General features: G+C 35.9%; 1 protein-coding gene across 1 annotated transcript in view; it reads left to right on the top strand.

The window, feature by feature from the left end:
- The window catches only part of Kmt2c (lysine methyltransferase 2C), a 224,335-nt gene that overhangs the window by 138,361 nt on the left and 73,766 nt on the right, over positions 1–12,208 (top strand). Inside the window, exons 18-27 of the mRNA XM_041640535.1 lie at positions 185–286; positions 471–575; positions 3,144–3,325; positions 3,547–3,711; positions 4,709–4,818; positions 5,441–5,506; positions 6,507–6,719; positions 7,804–7,932; positions 10,425–10,544; positions 12,073–12,203. Of these exons, the coding sequence (XP_041496469.1) occupies positions 185–286; positions 471–575; positions 3,144–3,325; positions 3,547–3,711; positions 4,709–4,818; positions 5,441–5,506; positions 6,507–6,719; positions 7,804–7,932; positions 10,425–10,544; positions 12,073–12,203 (1,323 nt within the window). The remainder of the gene's footprint in view (positions 1–184; positions 287–470; positions 576–3,143; positions 3,326–3,546; positions 3,712–4,708; positions 4,819–5,440; positions 5,507–6,506; positions 6,720–7,803; positions 7,933–10,424; positions 10,545–12,072; positions 12,204–12,208) is intronic.

Below are 12,208 nucleotides of genomic sequence, written 5' to 3'. Positions count from 1 at the left end.
TTGTATATCTAAAGTAAGCACTTAGTGAATTGAAAAAAAAAATCATGACTTAATTTGAGAGACAGGGTCTTCCTATATATCCAGGCTAGCCTCAAACTTACCATCCTCCTGCCTCAGCTTCCTGAGTTCTGTGATTATTATTTTACACCACTATGCCTATGATTGATGTTTTTGTTTTTTGTAGGTGTCTGCTGCAGATACTTCATCAAATAAAGATGAAGAAGAAAACTCTATGCACAATACCGTTGTGTTGTTTTCTAGTAGTGACAAGTTCACTTTGCATCAGGTTTGAACTTAATCTTCTGTTTTCTAATTCTTCCCCACTTTAATCTGTCCCATCTGCCTAAATATCATCCAGATAAGCTGTAGAACTATGATAATTAAGAATGTATTTTTAAAATCTATATTAAAATCTGTATTCTTAACTTTATCTGCAATTTAAAATTGTTTTACATGTTGTTAATTTTCAGGATATGTGTGTAGTTTGTGGAAGTTTCGGCCAAGGAGCAGAAGGAAGATTACTTGCCTGTTCACAGTGTGGTCAGTGTTACCATCCGTATTGTGTCAGTATTAAGGTAATGTGCTTAAGTTAAATGAGTTAACAAAAACATTTCTAATAAAGAATTCCATTTGCTTGTTTGTTTGTGCGTGCACACGCCACAAGTGTGCATCTGGAGGTCTATATCAAGCTTGCTCTTCAAGCTATCTCACTATTCCCAATATATATTTCTATTTTATTTGAGCACTAATACTGTTTTCTTAGTTCTTAAAAATTAATTATATATCTGTTATATATGATATATACAATATTGAAATCAAGTATTTATCACCATTATGCATATGTGGCGATATTTAAGTACCTTAAATACTGTTTTTTAAGTGTTTGTTACCTCAGTAAATTATCTCCCAAAAACTTTGTGGTCTTGCATTGTGCAAGTTACCCTTCTGTCATAAGCGTAGGTATATCCTCTTAAAACAGTTTGTCTTATGACTAACTGAGGCATTAGTATTATCACCACCCATCTTTGATTACAGAAATTCAGAACTAGTATCTTACATTCATAAGTTTGTATGCTTATCCATGTTTCTCCCATGTTCAGATTCCTCAGCCCGTCCTGTCTTATCCCGTCCGTCCATGTGTGCCCCCCGCACGCCCTCTTTGGTTTTCAAGAAAGGGTTTCTCTGTGTAACAGTCCTGGCTGTCCTGAAACTCACTTTGTAGACTAGGTTGGCCTTGAACTCACTAAGATCCACCTGCCTCTGCCTCCCAAGTACTAGAATTAGAGGTGTGTACTACCACCGCCTGGCTCATTTTCTCCTCTTTTTTTTTTTTTTTTGATGCGATTCTGCTATAATCAAGAGCCCGCAACTCTTAGTTGCAAGCATTATTGACACTAAAAACATTGTATGTGGCAACCATGTACTTGGTTTTAAGTTACCTAAATATGGGCATATTACAGTAACTGAATGACGTGATTTCTTTATACAAACTCATTTGAAATAAAACTTACAATATTTGAGTAAAGTAACAGGTGCTCAATGCAAGTATCAGTTTCCAGCTGTGAATGCAGGTTCCCCCAGAGTACTTTAAACCATTTTCTGTTTCTGCTGTAGCACATAGGATAAGCATGAACCTTAACTTCTTGGTTATTAATCACTCTGAACTTAATGTGATCTTTACCCCTTCCTTCTACCCTCCACCACCACTGTGTGATGCCGTTATTTATCCAAGATGTTGATATGGTAAACAAAGTATCATGTGTCCCCAGGAGATGCTTAATGTTATACTAGCATTTTTTTTCTTTGCTAAAGTAACACTTGCTTTTGTACATTTAAGATTCAAAGTGAAATACTATAATTTTTTTAAAAATAGAAAACTAGTACAGTTAGTATATACAGTCATTTCTAATTTATTACTCATTGTACCTTGCCTTTCTTTGTTCTGTCTTCATTTCGTAAATAATACATGATTTGTCTTTGGAGTACTATCTGAATGTGATTCCTTTCCAGATGTGATTGTAAAGTCTTGTGAGCCCAGTGATGTCTTAATGTGGCCATTTCCCTTGTCTGCCATTGTCAGTAGTTTTAGGAGGGGAGTTAAGATTAGAGGCACCCTCCTGAACTTTTCTGAATTTTTTAGCTTATCCAGTAGTTTCCATTTTCAACTAAAGTAATTGAAGCTTATATGTGTGTGTGTGTGTGTGTGTGTGAGAGAGAGAGAGAGAGAGAGAGGGAGAGAGAGAATGTGTACACACACACAAAGACCTGTTATTGGCTAATTACCAATAACTGGAGTTTAAATTCATGCTTTTCTACCTGCTTGTGGCTTCTTTTGTTACCATTGATACTATTTTGGACAGAATAGAATACTACGTTCTCCTATCTGGATAAACACCAGGTGATGGTGATATGACTCAGTGAAGTGCATGCTGAGCATGTCGGATGACATGAGTTTAACCCTGGAAGTCCATATAAGGGTGGAAGGAGAGAACTAACTCCTTAAAGGTGTCCCGTCCTCTGACCTCCACAGGTGCACAATACATACACACAAATAGTAATAAGTAAAAACTAAGAAATAAAGGAATATCTAGAAGTATTCAAGAGTATGAACATTTTCAGGCGTATTTCTTACTGTGGCAATCAGTGGACTTTTTAATCTTCCTGAAATAGGTCCAAATAATCTTCATTCTGTAATTGATATTCCCATATATATGTAGATCTAAAAATCTTAAGTAATGCCCTTCAAAGTGAGAGTGTGTTTTTGTTTGTGTCTTCTGCATTTATGGAATATTGCCCATTTTAGACATCAAAGCTGAGAATATTTTTAAAATACAAGAAAATGTCATATAATCTCTAAAATACTGTGCAACTGTGAATAAGTTAAGATGCAGCCAACAAATTAGCCCTTAGCAGCATCAGTAGTATGAAAACAAATGGTTCTGACCTCAGGAGCATATGGTAATTGCTGCTCTAGCATTACTGTCCCATCCCCCTTCCTGAGTACTTCTAACCTGCTCCTCTTGTGTGTGTGTGTGTGTGTGTGTGTGTGTGTGTTCAAGCACAGTAATAATGTATGCACTATACTGAGTCAAGCAAATGATTTCTAAGATAAATAAATAAATCACGATTTTTCTTTTTTCCAGATCAGTAAAGTGGTTCTTAGCAAAGGTTGGAGATGTCTTGAGTGCACAGTGTGTGAGGCCTGTGGGAAGGCAACTGACCCAGGAAGACTCTTGCTGTGTGATGACTGTGACATAAGCTATCATACCTACTGCCTAGACCCTCCATTGCAGACAGTTCCCAAAGGAGGCTGGAAATGCAAATGGTACCCTAGGATTCATGTTACATTGTCAGTGTCTTTCTAGTTCTGAGCTTCTGCTTATCATTTTGGTCTTATAAATTAGTTGTGTATGCTTTAATCATACACATTTGGCATGATACATTTGTAAAATTATTTCTTCTCATTCTGTGCACTTATAGCTTCCCAAACTGTCATAATTAAATATAGAAATAAACTTGGGACTTCTGTGGGGATTTGGATTTCAGGTGTGTTTGGTGCAGACACTGTGGAGCAACATCTGCAGGTCTGAGATGTGAGTGGCAAAACAATTACACACAGTGTGCTCCTTGTGCCAGCTTGTCCTCCTGCCCCATCTGCTATCGGAATTACAGAGAAGAAGACCTCATTCTGCAGTGTAGACAATGTGATAGGTACTGTGCCTTTTTATCCCCTTTGCCATTTTATAAGCCTTTGTCTTAAGGAACTGAAAGGAACTTAGAAAATTATTTTCCTTGATAAATTTAGGGAACAAAACTTTGCTTTCTAGACTTTTAGTATATTAGAAACTTCCACAGTATGTTCTTATTTTAAAAATATAAAATTTAGATACTTAGGGTTTTCAGTTGGGGACTTTTTGATGGTTTATCAGTCTCTTGAAATTAGATACATAATTAGTGCTTGCATTTATGCATTTTCTTATGGTGAATCTCTGATTATTCTGGTAGATTCTAAAAATGGTATCATTTTCTCTGTTTCTCTCTGTCTCTCTCCCTCCCTCTCTTCCTCTCTCTCTCAACATTTTCCCCTAAAGCTCTAGATTTAATACCTAGATGTTAGATAAAACCTTTGATCTTCCTAGCTAGTATGTTCACCTTCAAAATGCAGACTACTTCCTTTGTTTCAATACTGTTAGCAATTGAGCACTGTATGCATTAGTTTTAATTGATCAGTGGTACAGTATTCCTTTTAAATAAGTTGTATAGTTTTTGTGGACAATACGACAAACTGTTCTAAAGCAAGGTCGTCATCCCTTGACACGAAAGTATCTGTTCTTAGTTAGATGCAGCAGGTGACACATATACATGCATACAGTTAGTTTTATTTTTACTCTTGTGAATTCCTGCTTGACCTGGCTAGCTTCATTGACAACTTTGTCTTTCAGCATTTGATCATAAATGGTAATTGTCCTTCTAATAGTGTTCATCTGCTTCTTCTTTAGTATTTATATTCTCATTTATTCCTTTTCTTGACTTCTCAGCATAAGGGAGGGTATTATTGGTTAATAGGGATAATTGGGGGAAAAGACTTAGACATTCAAGTCTTGGGACTTTAAGTTTAAAGACTGTCAACTCCTGTTGTGATTTTTATAAAGAATACAATTTCTTGTATATTCCACTTCTTTTAAATATATAAATATGCTCTTTTTAGGTGGATGCATGCAGTTTGTCAAAACTTAAATACTGAGGAGGAAGTGGAAAATGTAGCAGACATTGGTTTTGATTGTAGCATGTGCAGACCCTATATGCCTGCATCAAATGGTAAGAAAATAACATAAACTATTTGTTGCCCCATGTCTCCTTGATTTGTGAAATAGAAGTTGCTTTGTGCTATAATACTCTTCCTATCTCAACTTTATTAAAATAGTCTGTATAAAGACAAAATGACACACATACATTTTAGATATAAAATATAAAGTTTTGCTTTTAAGGTTTAACCTCTTGGAGTTATCTTATTCAAAAGTCCCCCATTCATATTCTGCCGGTTTTTTTCTTTATGCCCCTTGTTCTGTTTTGTTCTTGTTTTGTGCCAGCACCAGTAATCCTAGCATTTGGGGAGGCTGAGGCAGCAGGATACTGAGGCTAAACTAGCCTGTAGTACATGTGCATATCAGACCAAGCTCAGCTATAAAGTGAGACCTTGTCTCAAAAAAAAAAAAAAAGTGAAACAATCCCTTTGAAAACCAAAAGCTCCTTTTGGGGTGGGATGGAACACATGGGTATAGTACTTGACTGTCTGTATAAGGCAGCTCCTCACACACATGCAGAATCCTATAATATTTAGACATTGGTTGAATGATACATGTACAGGCATGGAAATCTTTATTCTGTATGTCATTTTTTTTGTCTCAGTCATTTCCTGAGTTGTTGTTTTTCTTTTCAGTGCCTTCCTCAGACTGCTGTGACTCTTCGCTTGTGGCACAAATTGTCACAAAAGTAAAAGAGCTAGGTAAAATTTAAAAAGTTTTCTTTCAGAAAAAACATATACTTCTTAAACAACTGGCTGGTTGAGTATATGAAATTAAATGAATTTTCTGGAATTTTTAGAATTAATGTATAAAATGTTCATAGTGGCTCATTTTACGGAAGTAGTATTTCTTATAAATTTCAGAAAATAATGAGAATAATAGCTCTTTGGATTAACTATTAGTATCCTGCCTGCCTTTCTTCAGTTGGATACTGGACTTGCTTAGTTGTCAGCAGGAAAAGAAAGCCTACTTAAGTAAACATTCAATTAGCATTAATTAATTAATATTTTATAATTTTTCTCTGATAACAGTGGTAGCATGGCATTTTTATGAGAGATTCTTTTAACTGATGTTGACAACATTTCTGATACAAAAACCTATGGATTGTATTGGAATTGCTTTAATAAACAAGTTTTTACATTAAAGATTTGAATCTATAGAAGTGTTATCTTATTATGAATATTTTAGCTAGCATAGGAAACAGTGGCTTCATTAAGGCTTTTTCACCCCTGTATATTATTTTACTTGAGGGTGCAGGATTTTTCCAATATTTCTACCTCTCTGTGTAAGTGATAATATTGTTACTACTGGAGTACTTTTGTTTCTCTTACATGAATTGATTTTTACATTTTGGTCTTCACAAGGAAAGGCTTATTACAGAGCAGTGGTGGCAGTACGTGTAGCTTCAGTTTCTTCCCTCTTGATACATGAAAGTGGAAGTGCTTTTAGGAAAATCTTTTGTAATTTAATTTTACTTACTTACTTACTTTTTTTTTTTTTGTGTGTGGTCAACTTACATCCATTCTGCAATAGTCCTAAAAGGTTTTCAATATTAATTGAACATCATCAGTTCATGCACTTTGTAGATTTTTGTTGGATGGATGTGTAGTTGTATTTTCTTGCCATGTAAATGTTGGAATATTAATCAACTTATCTGTCAATTTCAGATGAGCTCTTAAATTTGCATTTTTGTAATCTTAGATCCACCTAAGACCTATACCCAGGATGGTGTGTGTTTGACTGAATCAGGGATGACTCAGTTACAGAGCCTCACCGTTACAGTTCCAAGAAGAAAACGGACTAAACCAAAATTGAAATTGAAGATTATAAATCAGAATAGTGTGGCTGTCCTTCAGACCCCTCCAGACATCCAATCAGAGCATTCAAGAGATGGTGAAATGGATGATAGTCGAGGTAATAACTCTTTGGTCTTCCTTGGAACACATGTGCAAGAATTAGTGTATAATGTTGCTGGAGAGATGGCTCAAAGGTTAAGAGTACTGGCTGCTCTTCCAGAGGTCCTGAGTTCAATCCCCAGCAACTGCATTGTGGTTCACGACCATCTATAATGAGATCTGGTACCCTATTCTGGCCTGTAGGCAGAATAGCATATGCATAATAAATAAATCTTTCAAAAAAAACAGTTAGTGTATAAAAGAACTTGTGAAAGATACATATTTATAAAACGTTAGTCACACTGTTTAAGGTACCTCTTGATGAGAAACTTCTCCCTTTTGAGTGATGTTCTGAGACTTGCATTTGCTTGTTTTCTTGTTTTGAAATATTTTTGTAATCCAGATCTCTAATATCATTGTGTTTGTAAGTGTGGACATTCAGAGTGATTCACTTCAGTTTGCTGGACTGTCATCCTAAGCCCTCCTCTAAGCTTTGTAAATTGGTGACTCATAAACATTTCCTTTATCAGAATAGAACTCATAAGGTTTTTCTGTCTGAACTTGTGAGGTAACAAAATAGTTTTAGTAACAGCATTAAGTATAGCACAGAGTAGATTTGTTTGTTTCCTTCTCAGAATGATCACTTCTGGTGTCTTTATTTTGGAGTGATTATTTTCAACTGATTCAGAAATAAAGCCATAATTATTTTCCCACCATTCAGTAGAATCTATTAAACATGTATAAAACATGTTGGAAATTATATTAGTGGACAAAATATGTAAAGCATGGATCTTATATCATCGTGTTAAAGATAAGATTGCTTTAAAAATTGATTGTTAGGTGTCTTTTTGAGCTCTTTGTTTCCCCTTTCTTAATTGGCATGTCATACTCCCTAGGAACACAACACTGGGTCATGCATCATGATTCCCACCCCTATCCTGAGGCACAGGATTAGACTGAATGGTTTAGAGTGGCTTGGTGGTCTTTTGCTTGGCTTCTTTTTCTTTTCATTTCTTTTTCTTTTTTTTTAAAAATGTCTTTTGGTTAAGATTTCTGTATTTGTTAGAATTACCCAGTTTCATCTGTATGTTTACTTTTTCCAGAAGGAGAACTTATGGATTGCGATGGAAAATCAGAATCTAGTCCTGAGAGGGAAGCTGTGGATGATGAAACCAAGGGAATAGAAGGAACAGATGGCATAAAAAAGAGGAAAAGAAAACCTTACAGACCAGGTAGATTATATCAACTAGACGCATGTGCTCTCTCTTTCTCTTTCTCATCTCTCCAGATGTGTTTGGGTGCTTTACTTTCATATATGTAAGTGCATCATCTGAGTACCTGGTGCCCACAGAGGCCATTAAGAGGGTGTCAGATCTCCTGGAAATGTAGTTAAATAATAATTGTGAGCCACCATGTAGATGCTGAGAATTGAATCAGGATCCTCCGGAAACACAGCCAGTGTTCTTAATAGCTGAGCCATTTCTCAAGGCCCCAAGCTAGACATTTCGATATAACGAAACTTGTAATGATGACTTACAACTCAATAACTAATCTATGTGCGGCTTATTACATGAAACTAAAGATGTATTCTTTACACTGAAAAATTTGACTACTTGACAATAAATCATTCCCACAAATATAGCCATCTATTATCCATGTTACTTATTTTGTTTTTATTTATGTTGAACTTTTAAAGAAATTCATGTATTTTCTGTACTTCACCAGGTCTCTTGTAAGCATTCATTTTCTAATAATTTTTGTTTTAAAACTTCAGTAATTATGCAGGCAAAAAGGTGAACAAAATATCTTGTTGAATTTGTAGTGCAATTGATACACTAGTAACTAAATTCTTCTAAAAATTGTTAGTTCATTTTTATTTATATATATGTGTATACTTGTGTGAGTTTATGTGCACCACATGCATTCATAGACACTAGATGGTATCAGATACCCTAAAACTGGAGTGAGAGGGACTTGTGAGATATTGTGTAAATGCTGGGAACCAAACTCAGGTCCTCTGCGAGGGGAGTGAGTATTCTTAACCACTTACCATCTCTCTTCCTCTAATTTCTTACTTTCCCAGTGTATTTCATGGGTAGAGAAAAAGCTGCCTTGGTTTTTACCTTATGGTAAAAAAAGGTTTTGGAATTTCTCATTGGAAGTTGTAGGCTTTTCAAATCTCATTTATTAATGTCTGTTTTTAGTGCAATCTCTGTTGTTTTGATGGATTGTATCTTATTGGTAAGAGCACTCTATATTCCTTTTAGTTGTAGGTAAGAACTTTCCATTTGTCTTCTCCAAGACCTTCAATGACACCTACGTTATGAATGAACCACATCTGTCATAGCACGTCTGTTTTTTTTTTTCCCCCCCTCTTTTGGTTTTTCAAGGCAGGGTTTCTCTGTAGCTTTGGAGCCTGTCCTGTCCTGGAACTCACTCTGTAGACCAGGCTGGCCTCGAACTCACAGAGATCCATTTGTCTCTGCCTCCTGAGTGCTGGGATTAAAGGTGTGCACCACCACTGCCCAGCAATTTCATTTTTTCTTAATTATTATGTTTCCAAGTATACTTTATGTTTTTAGATAGAGCTATTCCATTTAGAATGTTAATGCTGGTTTATTCTGTCTTTTCTTTTTTCTCTGCCATATATGGGTGACATCCCTTTATTTGAGGGGTGTTGGAAAGCACTTTACTATACAAATAGATCATGACAAAAGCTTATAGGATTTAGTGCCTATTAAACTGTTAAAATTGCTAACCATTTTACCAATTTTATTTTGCTTAGACTTATGATATGGGCAGGTGTTATTTTACCAATGAATGTACTGAAGAGTAAAATAACTTGCCCACATTTAGTTAGTAGATAGAAACCTATAGCTTGGCTCCATATTTTGTTTTCCTAGCTACAGAACTTAATGTCTCTGTGACTTCTGGCTTTTTTGACATGGGATAACAAGATAGTACTACTGAAGTTATAATGATCAATGAGTGTTAGTTTATTCTCATTCAGTTTTTATCCTCATTGTGCATGCTGGTCTGCTGCGCTGTTTTTGGAGCTATTACTTAACAATTACAGAAGGGGAAGCAGGGATATATCACTTCTTTATATTCAAGCTGTACCTCCCATTTAGTGTGTATGTTGATCTTATCTAGAGGAGGAAATGCAAGTAGTTCTTTCCGTACAGTAGCAAGTTGTAATTATTATTTTATGTAAGTGATAATAGTAACTTTGACATTTATTTTTACTTCCAATCTCCTGTACTTTACATAAAAATGAGATTCTTGAGGTTGGAGGGATTGCTTAACAGGTAATGTGCTTGCCATGGAAGCCTGAAGACCGACCAGAGTTTGGGTCCTCAGCATCTCTGTAAAAGTTTTGGAGTCAAAAGACAAGGGATCCGGAATCAGCAGCCTCTGGTTTCAAGTGAAATATTCTGCCACAGTGTATAAGGTGGAGAGAGATCAAGGGTAAAATCCAGTGATTAGCTTCTGTCCTCCACATGTATATATGTACACATATATACACACAAAGATATGTGTGCCCCCACACATATACTCAGGCCTCCATGCCACATACCTATTCACATGCAAAAATGAGATCATTAATTTATGTTAAACATGCAAATGAATTTAGATAAAAGTTCACCATTAAAGACAAAGCCATTCTTGTTACTGTAGAATTCTAGAGACATTTATGACTTCATGTGATTTCTATCTTATATAGGTATTGGTGGATTTATGGTACGGCAAAGAAGTCGAACAGGACAAGGAAAAGCCAAAAGATCTCTGATCAGAAAAGATTCTTCAGGCTCTATATCTGAGCACTTACCTAGCAGAGATGATGGTATAGTACTGATTTTCTTTGATTTAATTCCTTTGGTTTTATACTCTGTTGGAATAGACAGTCACTGAAGCAATGCTGCCACATATAACCATGTGCTTCTTTTTGATGGAACAATTAACTTGAATGCTATAGAGTTAAGAAAATGGTTTTATTTTAGGACGTGTGTGGTATGGTGAGGGATAGGATCTAGTCTTATAGTTTAGTCTAGTGGCTATTTCCCTACTTTCAATTGTTTTTTATCTCATGTAATTGATTTGTAATATAAAATGTTTGAAGGTAGCCGGGCGGTGGTGGCGCACGCCTTTAATCCCAGCACTCGGGAGGCAGAGGCAGGCGGATCTCTGTGAGTTCGAGACCAGCCTGGTCTACAGAGCTAGTTCCAGGACAGGCTCCAAAGCCACAGAGAAACCCTGTCTCGAAAAACCAAAAAAAAAAAAAAAAAAAAAAAAAAATGTTTGAAGGTATTACTTCATTTGGTAGCACTTTCTGTGTCTGCTGCAGTATTTAATTGTCTATATGTGAAAGGCATACATTGTTTGTTTATTTCTCCTCTAGAAAGGCCTCTTGGGTGGGGAGCTTATTCCCTGTTTAGATTTTTTCTTTAATGGAAGTAAAGATTCATTTTGACTCATAGGTGTGAGTCCATGTTATTTCGAGAGGTGTGTTGGGGGGGGGGTTGTTTAGAATTTTTAAGAGCTGCATTGAAGGTAATTTCTTTCAGAAATCTGCATCTGTTACTTTGAGATCCTCCTTTCCTAGGGTTACTTATGCTAAAATCCTCAAGCTTGAAGCACCCCTAAAGTTTACTGCAATAAACTTTTGGGCCATGTCCCATTTTCCCATTTGTAAGTTTTATGGACAGGAATTTTTAAAAAAGCTTTTTTGACAAATGTCAAATTCTGTATGACAAGTACTTGCTTTTGGTACTGCAGGAGGTGGTTTTAATGAGTTGGTGGTTTGGGTAGGTGTAGTTGTACTTTTTTTTTTTTTTTTAACTGTGTCACAGGCAAAAGGATACTATCCATATCCACTGAATTTTCTTCAGGAGTTTGTTAGTAGCCATTTCCTCATAATTCTGAATATCTGGTGTTTTTGTCCTTTGCAATCTATAAATGAACTGCTTAGGAAATCATGTTACTTTGCTTGGGAATACTAGTTATTTAGATAGACTAGGAGCCAGGCCTTGTGGCATATACCTTTAATCCCAGTACTTGGGAAACTGAGGTAGGTGGATTTCCATGAGTTCAAGGCCAGCCAGGTATACATAGTAAGTTCCAGGTCAGCCAGGGGACCCTTCCTTCCCCACTCTCCACCCCCAAAAGAGAAAGGCTCGGAATTGTACTAATACTAAATAGATATGAAATGGAATTTTTAAAGCATTTATAATTTAGAAATGTGCTTTAAGATCTTTGTGTGATATAAAAAGTACTTGTTTATGCCAAGCTATGCATATTGGTAAGCTATCAAATTACCATATTTTTCTGGAAAGTAAAGTGCCACATATTTATAAACATGGCTCTTATTTCAGGCTGGAGTGAGCAGTTACCAGATACTCTAGTTGATGAGCCTGTTTCTGTTGCTGAAAGCACTGAAAAAATAAAGAAGAGGTACCGAAAAAGGAAAAATAAGCTTGAAGAAACCTTTCCTGCTTATTTACAAGTAAT

Source organism: Microtus oregoni, unplaced genomic scaffold, assembly GCF_018167655.1.
Source record: "Microtus oregoni isolate MIOR12 unplaced genomic scaffold, Mior012 000064F_ref0000363, whole genome shotgun sequence".
NCBI classification, from domain to species: Eukaryota; Metazoa; Chordata; class Mammalia; order Rodentia; family Cricetidae; genus Microtus; species Microtus oregoni.
Note: the sequence above shows the minus strand (reverse complement) of the source record. Positions and strands in the feature narration are given on the sequence as shown.